Source organism: Amblyomma mixtum, chromosome 3, assembly GCF_055824585.1.
Source record: "Amblyomma mixtum isolate Tamu chromosome 3, ASM5582458v1, whole genome shotgun sequence".
Lineage (NCBI taxonomy): Eukaryota > Metazoa > Arthropoda > Arachnida > Ixodida > Ixodidae > Amblyomma > Amblyomma mixtum.
In genome coordinates, this window is record NC_143014.1 from 282,447,603 (window position 1) to 282,470,772 (window position 23,170).

At 50.0% G+C, this 23,170-nt stretch overlaps 1 protein-coding gene across 2 annotated transcripts in view; it reads left to right on the forward strand.

Moving 5' to 3' along the window:
• LOC149355042 (polyisoprenoid diphosphate/phosphate phosphohydrolase PLPP6-like) overlaps positions 1–22,830 on the forward strand; it is a 56,774-nt gene extending 33,944 nt beyond the window's left edge. Inside the window, exons 2-3 of one of the 2 annotated variants that reach the window (XM_089583602.1) lie at positions 6,506–6,804; positions 20,303–20,833. In XM_089583602.1, coding sequence (XP_089439728.1) covers positions 6,506–6,804; positions 20,303–20,685 — 682 coding nt within the window. In that variant the 3' untranslated portion in view covers positions 20,686–20,833. Of the gene's footprint in view, positions 1–6,505; positions 6,805–20,302; positions 20,834–22,306 lie in introns of those variants that run through there. The other variant, XM_089583601.1, reaches the window with a different exon arrangement.
• Positions 22,831–23,170: the final 340 nt, after the last annotated feature.

The window sequence follows — 23,170 nt, forward strand, 5'->3', positions numbered from 1 at the left end:
TTTTGCGCCGAGTTGTACTCGTGGTTTCATCGATCCGGCCTGGGTCAACACAGGGGCTATTTGGGTATCGTGTGACGCTGTGTCTGACGGATAGCAGCGCTGCATTTGAAGAAATGCAGCTGCTAAGTTTGTGTATCCTCAGTACGCGCACTCCAGCGCAGTGATGAGTAATCGATTACGGTGGCATCCTTATTGCGGCCAAGGAAATGCGTCTGCCAGCGCGAATGAAAAAGCAACCATGAAACTGGCCCCTCACGCCCTTCCACGCCAAGGAGCCCGTTGCGGCGAGCAAGGCGTGCTGCGGCACACTGGAAAAAGAGTGGCGACGTAGCCGGTGCCGCATGCAACTACCAACTTGGAGTACTTGAGGGGCAGTATGTTAGGGAGATGGGACATGTAATGACATCTCCTGTCAGAGCGTGCTGGACTTGCCCCCTTCTTCAAAAACGAACCGAATGCTTACCCTTTACTTCAGCGTCTTACTGGCGAGAACCCTCATGTCCGTAGTTTATGCGCGCACGCACATGAAGGGCGGTCGTTCATTCCTGCTCTCTTCCTGGGTTGTAACTTCCTGACATTTCGTGATGAAAGTGTGGAATGTCTTCTTACCCAGAAGCGCATTACTTTTCTAGTATGTATAGCACAAAGCCCTCTCGCCAGCGGAGATAGATTTGTTCCACCCTTGTAGTACTGCAGTCTAAACATGCCAGCCATTGTTGGCGGTGCCAACGGTGACTTCTCTTGCGAAACTCCGATGGTACGAGTCTCTGGTGCGTGGTACGGGCTGGAATCAGTAAGTAGTGCAGGGAACAAGCCCTGCGCTCTGATTTAACCCTTTGACACCCTGTGTACGCAATTGTGTACAAAGCGAACTGGCAGAGTATTCCTCGTGGGCTGCACCTAGCAGCGATTTCTTTCTTTCAGGTGAATTTCGCATCATTCACCTCGCAATCAAGCTGGTCATCTATAGAATATAGCAGACGCAGTAAATATTTCGCTACACTTTGAGCGGGGTCGCACGTCGGCCGCCATTTTTGTGCTGACATTTTGCTGCCAACAGCAAGATCATTTTTTTTTCGCAATTTAAAATGTAATGTGCACCTTCGAGATATAAATTTAATTATTTCCACGATCCTTCGGGTGTATGCTTGGTCAGTCATGGCGTTTGATGTTGCTATTCTGATCAGTAATGATTTTCTGCGAAATTTTGCACATCCCCGCAAATAAAAAAATCAGCCACTAGTATTTTGCGCTGGAGCCGCCGCGGTGGCTCAGTGGCTATGGTGCTCGGCTGCTGTCCCGAAAGACGCGGGTTCGATCCCGGCCACGGCGGCTAGAATTTCTTTGGAGGAGAAATTCTAGAGGCCCGTGTACTGTGCGATGTCAGTGCACGTTAAAGAACCCCAGGTGGTCGAAATTTCCGGAGCCCTCCACTACGGCGTCTCTCATAGCCTTAGTCGCTTTGGGACGTTAAACCCCATAAACCAAACCAAACCTATTTTGCGCTGGAAAATTATCAAGTTGCCTTTCTTAAGGCCTAAACATACTATCTAGGCCGAAAAATATTTAATTTCGATGGCAACAAAAAATGGCGTGCCAAAAGGTTAAGCGCGAAAATTGAAAAGGCGAAACGCTGGTGGCGTGAGCGGCCGCAGTCCGTGAGAGGCGTTTATTCGTGAAGTAGAGGGGTGACTGCAGAAGACACGCGTTGCTTTTCTTTTTTTTTTTCCTCAGGGCGAACACAGTGCACGACGTGTCACTGCGTCAGTCACGACCACGACTGGCACTTTTGCGTCGTGTACGTTTCCTTGGATTCTCGAACTTGAGGTTAGCCGGAACGGAAAAGAAAAAAAAACAGCTGCTGAGAAATATGCCGCCTCAGTGTTCCTAGCGGGCCTTCGTGACCTTGAGGCTACGTTCCTCCGTCTGCAGGCTGCACGGGAGCGGCATTGCACAGTGCCCTTACTACCCTCGCTGTCTGACGCCCTCCGAAGCTTCGGGTGCGCCTTTTGACCGGGATTTCTTTTTTATTATTCCGAAGGACGGCAGAACGGAATCTTCTTGCAGGCAACTCTCGATATGCCCGTTATTAAGCGAGGCTCTCATAAGACGACCGACTTCGCTCATTGCAGTTCGTGCGGCTTATACCGTGCGCCGTCACTTGCGTGTTACCATTTAATTTCAACATTCGCGGGCCACGCGAAATATGTATCCCCGCGCTACGTCGGCTTCGTGCGCCAGGCAGCTGAATGGGACGAAGCTCGGCAGGTGTTTCCCCCGCGAGCGCCTGCGGTCGACCGCCGGGCGCAGCTGTTGCAACAATGTGTGAGAATCAGGAGGAGGCCGAGTTGTAACCTCGGAAGCGTAAAACACGACGGTTGTAGAGCGCGTGTTTTTTTCCCACTTGAACAACGGATCGTTAATTGCTGGGAACGGGGTTTTGAAGAAATGCGCCAAACCGAACGTTGAAACTTTGCTGCCTTGCCTGATCGGCCGAAGTATAAACTGCTGTCGTTTTTCGGCCTTGAGGGTACGCTCTAGCAGCACTGCCTGTTCCCGCTTGCGCTGGGACAGCGGGGAGGCTGAGTGTCTTTTGTTTTGTCGGACGCATGCAGTGGAAGCACCTCGGGAGTAGATGTCCATGCGGTTTGACTGCTGCGCTTTTACCGCGTGGTCTGTAAAGTGAGCCCCGGCGGGCCGGCGTGTGAGGCGTTGCGCGCCGCTTCTCGAGCGAAAGAAGAGAAGGAAAGAGCACGCGTGCTTTGTCTGAGGAGCACGTGTTTTGCAGGACTCTCGGGTAACCGTCCTGAGGTCCACGTACACCATTGTTCGCACGTCCGCCGAATGCGTGGGAACAGAACGCTTCAGTTTGTTGTGCCGGGGCGAGCTGGCGCCGATGCGGCTTCTTTGGAACAGAGCACGACGTGCATGGTGTTACCTTTCGAGCGTGCTCTATCTATAGCATGCAATCTGCTGACTGAAGCGCCGTGTTTATTTAGCAGTCGCTCCTGTCCTCGTGATGTTGCGTATACCGACGTGATTGCTCACTCGCTCTGCCGTTCGGCCTGTGATCCCAAGTTGACTGGATGAAATCCGTATCCGGAGGCTGTATTTCGATGGAGGCGAACTGCAAAAACGCCGTTATGTTGTGCGTTGCCAGCGCGCGTTAAAGAACATCGGGTTGTCTAAATTAATCCGGAGTCCTCCACTACGGCTTCCCTCGCATAGCCGTGAGTCGCTTCGATCCACAATCTGTAGTAACTCGGCACCGAGGGCATGTCCTTTTTCTGGTTCCTGTTAACACTTTTTGAAAAAGAGTGTTACGGCGCCCTCGTAAACTTCCGCTCGCTTCCTCCATGGTTTGGTCACGAGCCGGCTTGCGCTCATTCTACATGTCCGTTTTGGGGCGCTAACATAACGTCCAGGTGCGGGCATACGTAAACAGAACACGCTATTCTGTTCCAACTGCAATATCGCCTGTCCTATAGCAAAATCAAGACAGTGCCTTTCCATGAGAAACCTTATCAGAAGGCGAAACGAGCACGTGCAAGGGCCCTCCAAACGTTTGCGGAACGCGGAAACCATGTAAAAGCTTAGCTGGTTGTCAGTAAAAGCATGCAGAAATGGACAGTATGGGCTGTGCTCTCTACTCCTCATCGCGACCTGCCTATAATGGCCCCATCAATGCGAAGCCACGCTTCTAGGCAACCAAGAAGTTGAGCTTCTCGTGGCTTGTTCCGAAACCTTTTCTGTGCATGGTTACATGCTCTACATCCCAATCTTAATAAAGCAATGTGTAAATAGTTCCAAGGCCAAGGCGTGCTCCTTTTGGTTTTGTCACATACCACTGTAGGGAGAAACTGTTCATCCGCAATGTCTATAATCAGGCCGGAATGAAACACTAACAGCGCCTGTCAGCAAAACAAAATCTTGTACCTGTGTACTTTCAGCTGCAGTGTGCAACTAGCCTGTTCATCCGCAATGTCTATAATCAGGCCGGAATGAAACACTAACAGCGCCTGTCAGCAAAACAAAATCTTGTACCTGTGTACTTTCAGCTGCAGTGCGCAACTAGCCTGATTCATGTTTGAGGCCAAAATGTCTACCGAAGTATGTGTTTATAAACCGGCTCTAAAGGAATGTCTCGCTGCAAAGTGGAAAAGTATGGCATAAACATGTTCGCGTTGCATTCCTGCCTGACTGTACACGCAAAATTGACTTTAAGAGGAGCACAGACACAAAATTTCGATGAAAACAAATGACATAATTTGTTTCAAAGACAGAACGAGATGCCTTCTAGCCAGTTTCAGTCGCAGGCGTTGACTAGAAGGTAATCTAATCTTTTGAATGTCGTCCGCGGAGCCGCTCGACATTTCCAATCGCATCGAGACACATCAAGGTGCTCTTGCCCCATTTACTGTAACGTCACCGGAGCCAGTGTTTGTTCACAGGAATAACCGCCGCTTGCTGGCTATGCCGACGTCATATCAGTGTTGTGGTAGTCCAGGTTGGCCGGTTGTCGGTGACGTCAAGGTAGTGCACTTCAACGCTGGCGCCGACCGAGACCCAAACTACCGGTACAAAATCATTTGTTGTGAATTATTACCGCTGCGCACACACAGGCATTTTGAGCTATTTTTCGTGATCATTAGTCTTGTAGGCCTCTCTCAAAGCAAAAACAAAAAATTGCGAGTGGTTTAGTATTGCTAAGCACGAGATATTATAAGGTGCGAAAGCGCAGCTTTTTTTTTTTTTTGCTGGTCGACACCACCGCCGCGTACCTGAAAGCGCGATTAAGGTGGCCACTGACCCAGGGAGACAATTGTGCGCGTCTTAAACTTTTTCATCGTCAATGCCAATTTACCCAACGTACTACGTCGGCGGCCTGCAGCAATGTTGTCAACGCCAGAGAGTATTGCTCTAGTGCCGTGTTTCTGCCACAACGCTGTCCACGCCAACGCATGCAGTGCACATCTGTCACTACACCACCACATAGCTACAAGCGCCGCGAATATTATTTTGATAGTAGTATTAATATTAGTGGATTAAGAAGATGTGTAATGCACAGAGTGTGTTGCAGTTTAATACTAGGCGTGGTCGGATATGCGTCAAGACAATTTGTTTCTCCCTCTGGAGGCTGGGGCAGCTGGTCTTCAGCGCATGTTCATTCATCAGCTTGTTTCAAGGTTTTCCTTTTTTAAGACAGCAAACCATCCCTTCCTCCTAGCCGTGTTTAACAGAAGATTAAGTGCTCACCTGCCTATTCTGTTTGCGCCCACTGGTCATATATGAGTGTCACAGAAGTGGCGGCAGCCTGTAAATTACTTTTGTTTGTATAAAACTGATGCGTCCGCGTTTCTTTGTCTGTGTCTCGGGAAGAGCAAGAATGCATGCACGCTTTTTTCAGTTATTTAGACAAACCCCTTGCATTGCGAAAGCGGAGGCGACTCAAGGTCGACCCCGATACTGCCGAAGTCTTGAGCTGACCATTAGCAGGAAAGAAGTTGCGGTGTGCGTGGCTGCCTTTTTGGTTGTGTTTTACTTTTTTGCGTTTCCAAGGTCACCGAATCGAGAGTCGAAGCCTAGGGCTTCTTTTTAGTTGTGCGTTAATTTTTTTCTCCTCCAAGATGGCGGCCATGCAGAGTCAGTGTAGGTGCCTACGTGCGCTTGTTGCGCTTTTTGGTGTTTTTTTTTTTTTTTTTGACGCCGACGCTGTGGCGCCGCGAGTGCTCGCCCGCTAGCGCCCGAGGGCTCGGTCGGTGGAAACGCTGCCGCCGCGAACTCTCGGGTCTCCGAGCCGCCGCACCGCATTCTTCAACGGATTCTCAAGAAAGACGTTGAGATTACGCCCTATACTATAATATTTCTGCCTACAATGGAAGGTTTTAAGGTTCCATATTATCTTTTAGTGCTCATGGGAGTGTTTAGCTTATGGAAGAGCCTCATGACAGATCGCTATGCTCAGCCGCCACGTTCATCGAAGTCTCTGCTCAGAGAGCAGTGTGCTATGGTGCAGGGGGCATATGCTGCGCAGGATCGACCTCCTGCCCGGCTCCCTTTACTCGATGCATGCGTGTACCTCCCGGAGTTTTGATGTGCGGACAAATTGAGAGCAGGATGCTGGTTTGATTATGTATGACGGGTTGCGGGATGCGACCTGTTCAAGTCGGACTTGAAGCCTGTCAGGGTGGGCGTACTTCCGTGAAATAAAGAAAAAAACTGCGGCGATAGCATACTGCTCTCGCACAGTGGCCAGCGAAGCTGATCTGTTCGCGCCGCCACGGGTTCGAATCCCAGTCGTGGACATTTGTTCGATTTTATTTTTATTTAACACTTCCGCTTGGCACGAACCCACAAACACCGCAAGCATATAAACATCCCAAGATCTAGCTCAGGGTTCACCCATCGGAACAGTGTTTTCGCACCAAAACGAACGCCCCCTGGAACTTTTTGTATGTTATCCGTTTAACCATGCCTCCCCTATTTTTCCTTTTCTGGCAACCAGCGCTTCCGCGGGGTCTGGCCACGAGCTTCGCTCGGATGGCGGCGAGTCCAAGGAGCTTCCTCCTCCCGGATGGAAGCGCAACCCCGTCCTTCTCGTTCTTCGCGGCGTGGACGAGGTCCTCTCATCTCACTTGTTCCTGGCTGCCCACGAGAAGGCGCCGCTGGCCCAGTACAGGCACATGCTGGCTGCCTTTGAGATGTCCGCGCACAGCGCAGTCTGGATCGGCGGTCTCACATTCCTGCTCTGGTTCTTCGCCTTCGACGTGCCGGTGCGCACGTTCTTCTTGAACGTATTCTTAGGTGAGTGCCCGTTGTGAGCTAATGCTGTGTCTGGGGTCTAGTGGCGCCTCGGTGCCAGGCATTCTCTCCACGTACTTCGACGCTGAGGGCTGCGCGCTAGTATTGGCGTAATAAGTGTCGCTGGGTGTAGAATTCCAGCAGCTGCGGCCTGCAAAGGCGCGACAAAGGTGATCGCCAAGGATGGCTGTGTTATGCGACATGCAAGCGCCTCATGGCATATTCGGTGCTGCTTTCTATTATGCCTGCCACAGAGAATACCTAACATTTTTTTTTTTTTCCCACAGTTGGGTGCTCGGGATGCTACGTAACGAAAATAAATATTTTAGCACTATCCGATTAAACTGTACATCTGCGTTGATTTCGCTTTCTGTATTGCATCCTCATTGAGATATTGTAGCGAACCGCATAGCTCAACACAATCGGCCGTAATCGCATGGGCGCTGTGCATGCAATGATGACAGCTTGTTTGGTCGCGTATGGACAAAATCGCCAACGTATTATCAGAGCGGTATCGGCAGAAAGCGACGGCTCACTTGAGATGAGAGAGGGGAACGAGTTTGTGGAAAGGGTTTCCTTGCGGAATATCATACTAGGGGCACCTTGTTCCATAATATTATCCTTACCTACCACTTCGGAAGGCTCGATTTGTCTCCCCTTTGCAATGACTGCATTCTGCGACTTATCTTCCTAGGCAAAGGCGCCTTGTGCGCGTTTGAATGTGTGTCCTTCACGAGGAAAGGGCCTCCACAGTTTCTTTTCCTTCTCCTAACGTTATTTGGGACGTTAGACAAACATTGATGGACAAACTTGCTGATGCCCCGCCGCGGTGGCTCAGTGGTTACGGCGCTCGGCTGCTGACCCGAAAGACGCGGGTTCGATCCCGGCCGCGGCGGCTGAATTTCGATGGAGGCGAAATTCTAGAGGCCCGTGTACTGTGCGATGTCAGTGCACGTTACAGAACCCCAGGTGGTCGAAATTTCCGGAGCCCTTCACTGCGGCGTCTCTCATAGCCTCAGTCGCTTTGGGACGTTAAACCCCAATAAACTAAACTAAGTAAACTAAACCAAACTTGCTGATTTACTCGTAGGCATAGCGAAGCTGTCTGCTTGGCTCGGCTTGTTCGCTTTCATTTAGCCAGAGGCATGGGCCGCTAATATGTACTTTTTCAGGCCAACATGCTTAAATTCTATTACAGCAAGCAAGCGTCGATGAAGAACAAATAAAAGCTCCGGAGCCAGGTCAAAAAGTTGGTTTTGTAGTGGACATTATGCAGCAGGACAGCCTTAAGTTTCACTGCCGTGTCTTTTTGAGGCCAGAGGCTTACTGTGATTAGGCAGCCGTCTCGCAACGCTCGGTTCCCCTGGCATAGCGCTTTGAAACCTGTAACCTCCAACGTGTCGGTCGTGTAGTAGCGACTGTGCACACGCACACGCGAGCCCGCAGGCGTACGGCAGCACGCAAGCAAGCGCATTCACACTATTCGCACAGACGCACGCATACGCAGCGCCGCTCACGTGGGCTCCAAGAGTTTTTTTTTTTTTTTACTCCATGCAGCCTTCTCCCTTAGAAAGATATTTTGGTGTGGTCTGCGCGGGTGGACTGGATGTTCAGATATAATGCAAACTCGTGCACACACCTGCATGAACGCTCATTTTTCTGCTCAAAAAAGAGCAGTTTTGGCTGCTCCACATAGTGCTCTAAAGTGACTTGAGCCAATCCCACAACTGCTATTGTATGTTTAGTTATGTAAGCCCTCCCTTCCTGAGCACCTACCTTGAGACTAGCAGTATTCTGAATAAAATAACAAAATAAAATAAAATCAACACTTAGGAGAACTACAGAGCTGTCCATGTGAAACAGGGGTGCTGTTTTTGGCCATTGAATTGGCCACCTTTTTCCTACTGGAGAAAGTGACGCGGGACCCGCAAAAACGAGGCAGCACCAGCTCGAATCGGCTTTTTTTTTTTCAAAATTTTCTTGCATCGTACTCGCTGCTGCTGTCGCATAAGGTTTCCTTGCTTCTTTGTGGTCCACCTGTCCACGTCATCACTGTCGCTTTACCGCTTTCAAAAGTTGGGTATACTGTGTGGATGCGAACGCCTTTCTGTGTTTAAGCTGGCTTGCTTTCACAACGATATTCAGTTGGCGACCGTCTGTCTCTCGTGTGATCGTAGTTTGTCTTCAACTTTCGAGCCGTTTTACATTCTTGTCAACCAGTGATATGCGAAGAAAGGAGCTTGAAGCTTGGAATGGAGTTCAATAGCGTGTAACGTAGGGCCAGCTGGTCATGCATGTAAACAGCGCACAACAGGAAGACTTGAGAAAAAACAGGACGAACATGAGCATGAAACAAATTATATGTATAGGAAAACTTGGCTTTCGATGAGCATGCGCGTGGTCTTTTGATGCACGTGATGCAAAAGCAATAATAAAAACACGACGACTCGAAATTAAGGGAGCGATGGAAGTCGGGTAGGAAGCCCTGCGGCGCTCTAGAGGCATGCGCCAGTCTGATCTTTGTTATCCACTTTGATGGAATAAGAGGTACTATGGCAGCGGTCCCAGTATAAAAGATATTAAATGGGCTAGGCACTTGGTCGTGTGTTGATTTTCACGAAATCTACGCCTTGCTGCGGCGCAGCGGCGAACTAGTCGAATAAAAATCGGCGCGCGCGGAACAACGTCGGTTTTTTTTTTTTTAGAGCAGTGCCATGAGGCATAAGTTAAAGCCGTTGCCAGAGTTCTGCTGTAAAAATATACCTTGCTTCCCTATCGAATGTACCTATACCGGAAATACACCTAACGAGCTAGAAAAGCCGTCGTTGCGTGAGTTTTCTGCTACCGGCAACACAGAGCATGGAAACAATGTTTCCACGCTGTAGTGCAACGCTTGCAGAACCATGGCAGCGCAGTTCTTATCAACCTGTATTTGTAAAAAGATCACGCGCCTGGACTATAAAAAAAGCCTGTGCAAATACGTGGTGTTGTTTGTTATGAAGTATCGATGAGCACTCGTGACAAGGGGCACATTTCAAGCGCGTGTAGTGTTTTTTTTTTTTCACTTGACTATTTCTGTAATTGCAGGCCTTGTTCCGGCATGCGTTTATGGTGATACGATGCTTTGTTATCCACAGCAAGTGGGACTATGGTGATAAATATTTTTCTTTCAATTTTATTTCGTTCTGAGTATTATTTTTTCACTTTAACCGATGCCCTCGGTCTCGCTGGGATGAGTCACATAGACAGGTGAATGGTAAGAATACAATAGAATAGAACGAAACGAATCGTCGGAGACCTTACATTCACTGCATGCCTTACGCACGAACTGAGTGCGCATGGCGCGATTGATTGCTCCGAGAAGACAGTGCGCTGGAAAAGCAGCCTTATTGTCCTCGCGTCTCACCTATACTCAGGATTATTAATCTGTATTCATATTTAAAGTAGTACATGGCTCATAAAATTTAAATAAAGTACAAAAGGGCGCAGCTTTATCAGTTAAAACTCGAATGACAGGGACTGGGAAACATATCTAGCTTGCTTTCTTCGGAGCCAAGTCCTGCTTTTTTGCATATCACTTTTAATTGTGAGAGAACGGTGGAATATTGTGGGATGCTGTTAGGAACATTAAGAACATATTGATCGTAATGGCCTATTCTTCTCAGGCGTAGCAAAATCTTACTTTTAAAGTTTGACCTGCGCTCGCAGACAGAAGTTCAGTCTGCCATACAAAAACAAGAAAGTGCGTTTTTCATAATACATAAAAGTACAAGAGTCCCGAGAAGAGGTCTGCGGATGTATTGGTTTTTAAGAAGCACTCTTACGATATGCGAAAAAATTGCGCTCATAAACAACTTCCCGTCGTAAAAATGCGCTTGTCCGGAATTGTTCGGTGTGAGCATGACAAATTGACAATATCTGGGTCTTGTCTACCTTACCTTCCGGATTTGTCTTTCACCTGTTGTAGAAGAGTCTTCATCGCCTGTGCCATAAGTTTTAAATTATCTCCAAGCACGCGTCCACCGCTATCGCTTGGATGTCAAGCTGCCGTTCGTTTGAAATGCCGGAGAGCGACTTTTCCTTGTCCCACGTTTATTCCTTTGGCACCCTCCGGAAGAGAGATTGTTTGGCTCGCACGTTGTTGCCACCATCGACAAACAGGCGCGAGTTCATCGTGAAATATCAAAACAAGCGCGATACTACCTAGAATCACTCTAGTCGCAGTCCCCGGCAACGCCGCCATCTTTGGTCAATTGAGGAGCCCCCTCTTGGTAGCGAAAACTGCCAAGAGCCATTAGCCTTAGGTAGGAAGGCTAAAACAAGCTTGGGCGAGTCGGTAATCCATTGCGTATTATACGGTTTGAAACTGGGACCAAGGCAGCGCTCGTCCGCGTCTGTCGTCCTTTGTCTCCGTTTCAAATCGCGCTGTAATACTCAACGGGACAGCTGCCGCAGTGGAATGCTTCTAAACATGCATCTTCACGTCCGCTACCAGTCTTTGTTCAGAAATCTGCGGCCGTTTTCTGGGTTTTGCTGTCAGGCCCTGGGAGATGCTAACCGCTAAGCAGGCGTCCCAAGGTTAAAGAGGTCCGGCTGTTAAAGAGGTCAGCGAAAGTTTTTTGTTTTTTCTCGTAATGCATTAGATTCGAACAAATAGCTGCGCTGTAGCAACCTCACAATATTTGAGTGTTGTGCGTGCATGAATCTACAGTCTTTGTCAAAAATAACCAGGCTGCACGGTTTTCTTCTGGATGGTGCATGGAGCACTTATGCCACCGCTCCGTAGATGAAAGGCAGCCCTTGACCTTGCCTTCCAAGACCCTTCCATATTTAGTGAAGCCGTAAAGGCTCTGCTACACGAGTGAAGTCAGCCATGCAGCCTTGTTACTTGTGGCAAAGACGGTACGGTCTACGTCACTTTAGCGCACAGTGCTCAAGCAGTGCGAACCAGACAATAACACTGAAATTAGACAACAGCCTATGATTTCCGGGCAGTGTGCTTGGTCCTTCTGGCTTGTAGGTCAATGTGGCTGTATACCTCCACGCAAGCGTTGCCTCTCGAACTTAGCAGCTGGATGAGGTGCCGCTTTCTGTGCTGGACAGTGTTCCGCTGGAGCACTCCACACAAGAATGACGCAGACTGTGCAGCTGCTGGGAACCGAATGGATAAAGTTACAGCAAAATAAAGTGTATCAGATGGAAGAGCTCTGACAATGGCCCATAAGTTTGCTAGAAGCAGAAGCAGAAAAAAAAAACTAATTTCGCTCCCCGTGCTAGAGCAATCGCTGTCACCGGTTTAGCCGCGGAAAAGGATATTCTATTTTTTTTTCACTAACGTCTGTGTTCTAAACTTTCTTCAGGCACCTGTACGTTCACTCATTAGCACGCTTGCACATATTGCACATCTTGCTCTGTACTAAAGCTTCTAATCGTATTACACAGCCGTACCGTGCACAAAACCGTACAGGACTTTTGTACGAAGTTCATGTGCACATGCGCATGCAAGCAAACTGACGTTAGCGGGCACGTCCGTTTAGCGGGCACAACGCGGCACGCGGTCCGTTTAGTTTGCTGGATCAGAATTGTCGTAAGCGAAGGAAAATAGACTTTTAGTTGAGCAGATTTACGTTCTGCTCCGCTGGGAGGCGCCCAGCGGAGCGCCAGCAGAATATAGCTCAAATAAAGTTTTATCGCCGCGTCTAAAACACCCGAATGAGTGTAGTAGAACAGAGTACGGTGCCTCGATGGCCAGCGCGGAGACAAGCGGACATCCGGGCACCCTAGAGCCGAGCGCTGTGCTGCCCCAACCACTGGCGAAAAGCGGAGCTGAGCTGAAACGAATACTAATCATCATCAGCCTGACTACGTCCACTGCAGGGCAGAGGCCTCTCCCGTGTCTCTCCAATTAACCCTGTCCTCTTGTGGCCACCGTATCCCCGCAAACTTCTTAACCTCATGAGCCCACCGAACTTTCTGCCGCCCCCTGCTACGCTTGCCTTCTCTTAGAATCATCTCCGTTACACTTAAGGACGAGTGGTTATCTTGACTTCGCATTACATTCCCTGCCCAAGCCCATTTCATGCTTGCTTTTATTATACTAAAATTGCTGAATAAAGACAGTATTAGTGTTTCTAGTATAATCTTTAACATTAGTGGTTTATATAATCTAATAGTAAGTAGGTTGTGTTAGAAACAAAAAAAAAACGTTTGGAACTGTGATGATCAAGTCAAACCAAAGTCCCGCTCGCTCGCTGGGCGCTCTCCGCTGGGATGACCAGACTATAGTGCCTAGAATATACTGGCTAGTGTGACGACCGCCCGCGCTGCGCTATGGGAGAGGGTGGCGCCGTTTGCAATGAATGCCCACCGACGGCGAGAGAGGGCGCTGCTTGTCGGGAGGGTGCTGCCGCAGCAGACGACGCGGCCAGCGCACCTTTCCTGCTTCGGAAGGCAGCAAGCGGTTGGTCTACACGTGCGTGATTTAACCCGCTTGTGCACGTCTTTTCTGTGCAGCGAGGTACGGCGTTTGTTGTTCTGCGTAGGTCCTCGCACATGCGAGCCGTTCCGTACTCCTAGCAGTTTCGTTCGGATTGCATCGGGGTTCTGTGCGAGCGTTGTGTGCGATCGTGTATCCGTGCGTGTGTGTTAACCGTGTCGTTCAGCATGCCGTTCAGCGTGTCGTTTACACTGTTGTCAATTCATGGAGTGAGTCCCGGATTGTGGTTTTCCTTTGCATGTCTATAAACGCCCCAGAAAGATGTCGAAGCCAAAGCGGCAGGGCAAGGAAAAGACTTGCTTTGTGCCGCTGTGCAAAAGCGGTTACCGCTCGAACAAAGAGCGCATTTCTATGTTTACTGCACCATCTCTTGCAGAATGGGAGAGAAACATCAAAAGGAAAGACAGAAGATTGACGCCAACTGCTGTGGTTTACGAGAAACATTTTGAGAGCACCTGTAACGAGCGCACGTTCAGTGTCACCGTAAACGGAGTGAGCTCCACCCCGATAAACCGCGTTTGGAACCCGACGCCGTACCTACAATATTTACGGATTATCCGAAACACCTTGTGCCTTAAGTGCCAGCGAAGAGAAAAAATTGAAATTTGTGCGAGCAAGAGCCTCCAGCAAATTTAAGCACCAGAGGCGGGCCCCGTCGGAAGCCTCCGAGTTGTGTTTAGCTGTTGAGAGTGCTGAATTGGTGGACGCGGAAGGATCTGGTGCCGACAACGGAGCTCCTGTGATTGAAAAGTGCTCCACACGTTTTGGTCGTGAAACAGCTATAGCAAGCGCCGCTGGATCGCAAAATGATGGTGCACAGGGACCGTCAATTACCAAAAGTTGCTTAAACCGCAAAAGATGCTTCAACAGCGCCGCTGCCAGTATATGCCCCCAGTCACCATGCAATTCTGCCAATTCCCTGCGTTTCTTGTTCCGTGTAAATAAAAACGAGTGTTGCGCAACTTTGTTGCCTGCGTTGTTCACATACAGACAAGATATGAATAAAACTTAATGTGTTTACTTGTTAGCAAACGTAGAATACACAGAGAGAACGCATAAATGCAAACCAATATAACTGCAGCATTTCAAGTTGTTTTTGTATCAAAAAAGAGACCATTATGCAATCGTCGCTAGAATACAAATCCCGTGTTTCCTTTGTGAGCACGGACCCAGGTAGCACCGAAACATTGCGATAATGTTACATTTTTATTACGCTCAAATGTTATTTCAATGTCCTTATGGTCCTTTTTTTTCTAATGTTTTTGAAATGTTACATATCAATGTTCGAATAACCTTCCCCAAACATTCATGAAACATGTAAACAACATAAATGGAACTTTCTCGAAAATGGTGAAGCAGCCCCGCACAAGCATGCAGGCCTGCCAGTGGTGACGGCACACAACTTACAACCCTTTGCAAGAAACAACAACAAGAGCGACACCTTCTCCACTGCACTACAGCACAGCAACTCGTATTCACTCACCTCCAAACGGATATCATGCCGCCGAGCTTATATACTCGCTACTGCGGGATGTCCCATGAGTGACAGTGAAGAATGGGTAATAACTAAAGTTTTGTGACAAAATAATGGGGCTCTTCATGTAGTCTATGGCGAGTACTATCTAAGAGATGTGGTTACAAGGTACTGTTAGTTGAAAAACATCTTTACACTAAGAACAGTGAGAAACTGTCTGGAAATCCGTGCTCGAAATATATTTGCAATGTTGTTTTATAGTTGCGACTCTAACATTATAATAAAATTTAGAAGATTATATTAAAACAACGTTTGTTTAGAATGTGAAAGTAACGTTTCCTATGTAACTTAGAACGTTATATCTTATACGTTATACCTGGGGATGTTTGAAGCTCGGTTGCGCGCCGAACTTCGTACAAGCTTTCGCAAGATACAACCGTTAAATACTTCGCTTTTTGTCAAATACTCAAAACAAACCCTGAAACTTGTAGTCAGATGCATCCGTGACAGCTGAAAGCTGTGGTCTGTTACACCTTACTGAAAGCAAAAAATTGAGCAGGCCCCTTGCAGCAGTTGCAGAGCGAGCGCGTAGGAGCGCAGCGGCCCGCACCCACCGGCTCTGCAGCGCTCCTCGCGGCGGCCGCCGGCATTCATCGCTCCCGGTGCCACCCGCGAGGCCGCGGTCGACACACTAGCCAGTATATTCTAGGCACTATAACCAGACGAGCGGCCGAGCGCGCAGCGCCGTATGGCCGCCTGAGCGTTCTGCGCATGCGCAGCGGCATCCCCTCTCGTCCGCTCCGCTCCGCTGGCCGCTGGCACGCTCTGCTAAAAGTCTCAAATATGAGTGTTCAATGATCAGCGCTTATGTTTTCTGAGGCGGGTCGATTCGAAGGAAGTTTGGTTAGCTATGCCCAGTTGTGAACATCTGATACCTAATACGCTGGCGTCTAAAGTTCAAATCTTTAAAAAGCCAGCGTTAGTCCTTCATAATGTGAAGGCTGTCCTGACTGCACTTTGTTGAACGATGACCGGATCCATAGGCCTCTATTTTCTTTTTTTACGTACCGACCGCACTGAACAAAAACTGAAAAATTTCTGGAATAACTTTTGAGGAAAAACTCATTCGTATCTCACACGAACACCCTCAAAAAGAAAGTGTCCCTATCGCGGAACATACTCAACATGGTCTCATGGAAACAATGAGTGTTCAATAGGATGCCTTATACATATTTATCGCTGCGTAGTATGCTCTTAGATTATGGATGCATCCTGTATGTGTCAGCGAGACCATCGTACTTAAAAATTCTGGATCCAGTACAAAACCTACGTTTGCGTTTTTCAATTGGCGCATGCACAACACCCCCCGTAAATAGTCTCTACGTAGAAACAAACGAACCACTCCTCCCATACAGGGAACAGTGCTTACATGTGCATACGTGCTGAAATAAGGTCCCTACCGAACCTTCTTTGTTGCTTCATAGTTAATAGGTGCACTTTGTGGGGTTTGCCACTCAATAACGATGTGTTAAGTGGCACTTCGCCCACATAACACGCGTTCGGACCAGAGCAAGCTGAAGGCATAGCCAGCGTGCACCTGCGCTCTTGGCTCCGAAGGAAGGAAGGCGCAGTTATTTTAGAGCACAATTGTTTGTTACTCAGTAAGCTGCATTACATAACACTGCACTAATCCCCAGACCTCGGTGCAACCCATAGCCCCGCCGCAGCACCCGAAACCGGGCCCGCGAAGCCGCGCGCAGAAAGCGACTACGAACGCGCGTGGCGGGCTTAGGCGATCGCATGCCGCACGGCCAACCAAAGGGTTAAATCACGCGCAACACAACACGAGGGAGGATGGGGAACATGCAGTGCACATCTTGACGACGCAGGTCGCACGCCGATAGCTCACGGGAAAAGGCGTGGGAAAGTAAATTAAGTAACAAACTGCGCTTCGTGAAGCCCGTCGTGGGAGAATGGTAATCATGCAGACCTCAGATATGCATCACGACTGCATTTTATGCAGTCTTGGCATCGGGCGCCCACCCCTTACAACTTCTTACTGACAGAACAACACAAGCCTTTATGTGTAATATGTCGAGACTAACTCCACCAAACCATGTGTTGTTCTCGTGCACAAAGCTGGAAAGACTAAGAAAAATATTTTGCTCTATTTTACACCTATTATTTCCCATTCCACCCAGTGTTCATCATCATCAGCCTGACCAAGCCCACTGCAGGACAAAGGCCTCTCCATTTATCTCCAATTAGCCCTGTCCTGTTCCATCCGCGGCCATCTTATCCCTGCAAACTTGTTAATCTCGAATGTAGAAACAAATGTTACTGTTAGGTGAAAATGGACTCGTTGATTTGTCATGGGTTTTTAAGTTTCTATAGATAGGAGATATGTTAAACTGTAGATCTGGAAAAGTTCAGACCATTGAACAATATATTTTTGAAATGTCGTGGTGTACCATGATAACCTTGGCTGCTGATGTGCCATAGAACCCGACACTTTTTTACGTACCGAAGCGACACTGTGGGTTATTAGGACGCCATAGTGAACGGCTCCTCTTTTTTCTCGGCCACCGAAGCGTGCAACGAATTATCGCTACACAGGCTCTTTGCCCCTCAATCGAAATGCAGCCACCCAGGCCTCAATGCTGTGTCTCAGCAGCCGAACGCCGTAGACACCGAGCCGACACTGAGGGTCAGAGTAGTGAGTGAAATGTGACAAAAGCCGCAGGATTTAGGTTACCGATCCGACTTGTGCCCATAGCTGTGGCATCTCTGTGAGAAGTGCACGAGTACGCGGAAAAGTTCTCTCTGTAGGCATGCAACCGTAATCCAGAGTGAGCTATGTGGCTACAACAGAGCACAGCTCTCGCGCTGTCTGGACAGTGCGTGCCGAGGTCTTGCGAAACCAGCCACGTGTGAATTCATTTATCTATATATAGCAGGCATCTCTCGCAGCGCTTCCGCCGGTGGGAAAGCTGCACCTGTGGCACGCAGCACCGCCATTTTATGAAGCCTGCGACTGGTCGGTGCAAGCGGTAGCTCGGTGAAAATGCGCCAAAACACGAATTTTTAACAACTGCCACAAGCCGCACCCAGTGTCAGGTGGCGGAATCTATTGCATAACGCGCAGGGTGTCAGTTTCATTCGCGTCGTTAACGGCGGAAAAATCCATCTGTCCGTATTGTGCATTCGCTCGTCACTGTGCGCTTATAGCACGTGAGTTGGACATGTGGGGTGTGGGGCTTAACGTCTCAAAGCTGCGCGCTATGAGAGAGGTCATAGTGGCATGCACCGGGTGAATTTCGACCACGCTTAGCACACGGGAGGTCTCGCATTTCGCCTCCATCGAAATGCGCCCGCCGCGGCCGCATCTTGCCGCGATTTTGAACTCAGCAGCCTTAGCCATAGCCTTCTTCACCGCGACGAGCCTTGGAGCAGTTTACAGTGACTGGAGCTGCGGTTGACTGGAGTGCGTACAGTGACTGGAGCTGCGTCGCCGTCTCTGTCCTCCGTTGTTTCGCACTGCCGTTACAGAAGTGAATGTACAGCGACACGCGCAACTTTGCGTCCTGCTTCAGTACTTCGCTCGCGTCGCGCCTTCGCCTCTGTAGCATGCACGCCGCTTTAACTCTGTGCGCCTCTGACTGCCGCTTTTATTTCTTCTTCCCCGCCTCTCTCCTACGGGGCTCCCGGTCCCGCATGGTGTGGTCCAGGATGGAAGAGCAGCGAGTTGGAAGGGGACAGGGGACATGGAAAGGCAGGAAGGTGTGTTAGAGATGACAAAAACGGAAGGGAAGGGGTGGGGAGGCGAGTAAGGAAACTCGACGCACGCACCAAATAGTGAGAATAAACAACGGATATATTGCAGTTACAACTCAATTCTTGTTTGCGCACTTCAATAGGGCTCGCACCGTTCCACGCATGTCCGCTCGTCACGCTCGCGCACCACACACTCTGCGTTTCCCGCCGTCCACGCTGATGACTCGACGCATCGCACTCTCGCGAAAAACAACCATCACAAACACAAACGGCGTCCAGACGGCGCAGGGAAGAGATGAAAGAGGATAGGCAGGCGATGCGGTATGCTCTGGGCCGACCGGCGCACCGAGCCACATTCACGTGAGCGCCACTTGAGCCGAGGAGACGACTGCCGCCGTCTGGGCGGGAGTAGGCGCCGACGTGGAATTGCGTCGTACGATCGCTTGCAGGTGGGAGCGAAAGAAAGAGGGAGGTGTCGCGGCTTGCCGAGGGTCCGACGGAGCCTCGGCAATCCGCGACACCTCCCTCTTTCTTTCGCTCCGACGGAGCCCTCCACTAAGGCACCTTTCTCCCTTCCTTCTTTCTCCTTTCCTGCCCACCCCGGCACCGGATTTGAAAGCTTCATGGCTGACTCTGACTGACGTTCTCAGCACTGCAAGCATAAGTTGTTCTCCGTGTATCCGCTTGCGCAATGTCATCCAGTAAGTGACAATTTAATGCGTAGTTGGCAAAGCTAACTTCGGAGATTACGGGAACGGACACTCCGAATACACTGGGAACAACATTTTTTTAATCTAGTTTAAGCAACGTTTCGCGCATGTAAGCGGGTTCTAGAGTAAAGCCCCGAGGCTTCGGAAGCCCGCTGCTCTGTTGAAGCTGCCTGCAATGAAGGTTTTTGCTAGAGTCCCATTGGCTCGGCCTGCAGTTGTGGCTCAGTGGTGAAGGCGCTCGGCTACTAAGCCGGAGTAGCGGGGTTCCAACCTGACCGCGGCGGCCGCGTTACGGTGGAGGCGGAACGCAAAAGGAGCCCGTGTGCTTTCGCTCTTTCCCGTCGACGGGAGTGAGAGCCACCGGTTAGTTTTGAGGAAAGGAACGGCGCAGTAACTGGCTCATTTCGCAGTGGACATCTCATCCTGAAACGTGTTACGACGCGTAACGCATTACGGGTGCTGTTGTACCTCCTAAATGTCTTGTACAAAGTTGTTACAGCTTTCGGTGTAAAAACATGGGCTACACACAAGTTCACCTTAAGAGTATGACGCGATAGCGTTAAAGGGTCCCTACGGTCGCTTGGGTGTGCCCTGGCGCACCCTTTCATCTTTCATGTTAATTGATCACACTAATTAGTTGATTAACGAAATGTTCCTGTAATGTAATTTGCCTACTGTGCGGTAGGAGGTGCTCGTACAAGGCCTCGCATTTATCCCACTTAATGAACGTTCCTCAGTGGTGTAGAGTTAGCGTGCTCGCCACCGGACCGGAAGGACAGCTGTTCGATTCCGCATGACTACCCTTCTTTCTTTGCAGCGAAACTGCTTTTCTACGTCACTACCCACTCGACCATTCCGACCAATCAGGATTTTTCCATTCACGACGCCGGGCTTTTCACCGAACGGGACATATAGCGCTGTCGCGTCACAAATCCGCATTCTTTGTGCAGTCGCTTGTGTGCGTGCTCTGCGCTGGACACCGCTTGCCGTAGCCGCCGCAGCTTCCGCGCCGCTTCAGAGACAAACTGTGTTGCGTGGCCCGTGCAGCCGTCCTGGTGGATGCAGTCCTGATGGCCGTGCTCAAGGCGGCAGCGAGCCAGCGCGACTGCGACGAGCAGCAGTCGTCTACCCTCGGCTTCCCGTCAAACTTCACATCGCGCGCTGTCCTGGTCACTCTCGTGGTGGTCAACCGCACTGGGGCGTTCTGCCTGTTCAAGGCCGTCTTCGTCGCCTGGTGCATCGGTGTCGCGCTGACCAAGACTTTGCTGGGAAAGCACTACCTGGGCGACTCCCTGATGGGCGCCGCGCTAGGCTACCTCGAGTACCGCCTCGTCGTGGAGCCCATCTGGTGCTCCGAGGAAGTGGTGTCCGTGCTCTTCGAAGCTTTCTGCGCCCTCGAAGAGCCCACGCACGATTCGCTGCTGTGGTGATGAGGACGCCTTTCTGTGCGAAGCATGCGATGGGGACTAGGTCTATAGACTGCTGGGGCTGCGAGAAAACGGCTTCTGCTGCCAGAAAACCAAAGTTTTGTTGTTTTTGCTGGTACAATAAAGAGCTGTTTTTGTGCGGGTTCTTGCAGACATTCTCGCTTTGGCATCGACGCTGTCAGTTCCTTCCGATTTCGATGGATTGTTTGGTTTCCTCGAGTAGTTTACATACCAAGGCGCAAAGCGGAGTGCTCACTTTTATTTTTTTTTCCTCTGCGTCCAATCTCCTGGCGCCCCGGCCGACGCGTGGTTAAAAATTTGAGCGAGCATCGTTCTACGACAGATCGATTGAAATCTATTTGGTTTGTCGAACTCGTGACCGCATACGTCGCACGTTGCTACCAACGCTGATTGCGGGCCTGGTGAAGTTACATTATCTCCGAATTTTTGTCAACTTGAGTAAACGTCCGCGCACAAGATGCGCAGGATTCGATCCAGTTCCTCGAAGTCTCCTGACGCATGGCTTCCGTCCGGTCCAGGTCTGCGAATTGTCGCACCATTTTATATACGCTGCATGGGCAATATCGTCGAGGAAATAATACGTTTAGGCGATTGCTCCATTCACCGGCGACGATCGTGGGTTGCGTGATTCTCTGGAGCCCGTTTCGCTGAGTACGCCGAAGAATTTACGCGCGCGCTAGCCCTCGCGACAGTGCCACGAGTTCGCGTTTGGCGCTCTCTCAGAGGCCCACTTACGTCCACTGACTCACTCTTACATGACCTCACTCGCTCACACGCGCGAGTATGGGGGAGGTGAGTATACTCATAAGCGAGTCCGCCGCCGTGTGCTTTTGACCGGTGCAGTAGAGGGGCTCCTCCTGTAAGCAATAAACCTACTTCCTGCGTGCACTCTAACATGAAAAGCTTGGCGTAATTCTCGAGGGAGCCTTCTTGTCTACTCGAAAACACAAGCTGGTCTTTATCTTCACCACTTCGGCTTGGATTACTCTTTCGCAATTTTATAAAAACCTCCAAGTCTCTGACTCTGAGGAGGCTTCGTCGTCGTCAGTGTGCGCAAGACGAAGCTGCGACTGCTTGTTTCACTGGGGTGTGATGGCGCACCACCGAGCAGGTAAAAAGTTGTTCGCTTGCTGACCACGCTGTGTCTGTCTGCTCTGTCCTGAAACGTTGGAAACGTCGTTGTTTCTCCGAAGGCTGCCGCTTCGCTAGCCGTCAACTGTGGTGTTCACGTCGCTTCAATGTTGTCGCCGGCTCTTGCGGACCTCGTCTTGCTGCTTCAGGTTTTTCGAAAGGAACCGTTATTGATAAATACGCCTGCTCTGGCCGCGTTACCAACAAACAGACCTGCCCGGGCTGCCTTTGGAGCGTGCAGTAAGGCTCGCTTTCTACCGTGGATATGTTGCGTCGTAGTTCTTCGTGCGTATACTCTTTTGTGCTGCTGTTCAGTGCCACTTTGCTTTTGACCTTGCTTGCTGCCGCTGTTATTGCGCAATGTACGCTATGCTTCGAGAGATAGTTTTGCTTGCTTTTTCGTTTGGCTTGCTCAATGTATACTGTACACGTCGCGAGCGCAGCCTCACTCGCCACACCCTTTACCGCGCAGCGCTCCTCATCGATGTGGTGCTGGTGGCGGTGCTGAAGGCCGTTGCTCGCCGCCGCCGTCCAGGGGTGAGCCGCGAGCAGTACGAGAGCGAGCCGCTGTCGTCGAATCTGAGCTTCCCCTCGGGTTTCACCTCCCGGGCCTTCCTGGTCACCCTGATCGTGGTCAAGCACAGCCACCTGTTCCCGCTCTTCAAGTTGCCCTTCCTTTTCTGGTGCATCGCCGTGGCCATCTGCAAGCTCCTCATGGGCCGGCAGTTCCTCGGCGACTCCTTGGCCGGCGCAGTCTTGGGCTACGTCGAGTACCATTGGATAGTGTCCCCCATGTGGCTGTCTGAGGAGACCGCCTCCTATTTCTTCAACAGCTTCAACGCGCTGGAAGAGCCCACGTACGACGCCTTGCTGTGATCCCACCTCCTCCTCTTCCCAGGTGCCGCGATCCTTGCCGCGCCCTCCTCGTAACCAAGAAACTGGTCTCGTTTTCTTCTCGTCTCTGTTAGTGTTTTATAATAAAGTGTCATGTGTTTACTTGTGGTACGTTTTACTTTTAATGGTACTTATGGTACTGTTTACTTATGTGTTTTATAATAAAGTGTCATAAACTGTTTACTTATGGTAATTAACATTGCATCGAGTTCCTGCTGCGCGCTGTTTGGCAGGCAGCGCACGCAGGTTTACGAAGGTTTATAGTGTTACCGCATCGTCACCAATAATCGCCTTTCAGAAGAATTCGTGTTATTCATTTTATTATATTTGGTTCTGAAATGTAAATCCCATTGTATGTTTTACAGCATGGGCAAATACACAAAACGGTATTGAATAATGCGGCACATTCCGTATACTGTGGGTTAATGAGGTGGCGGACGAT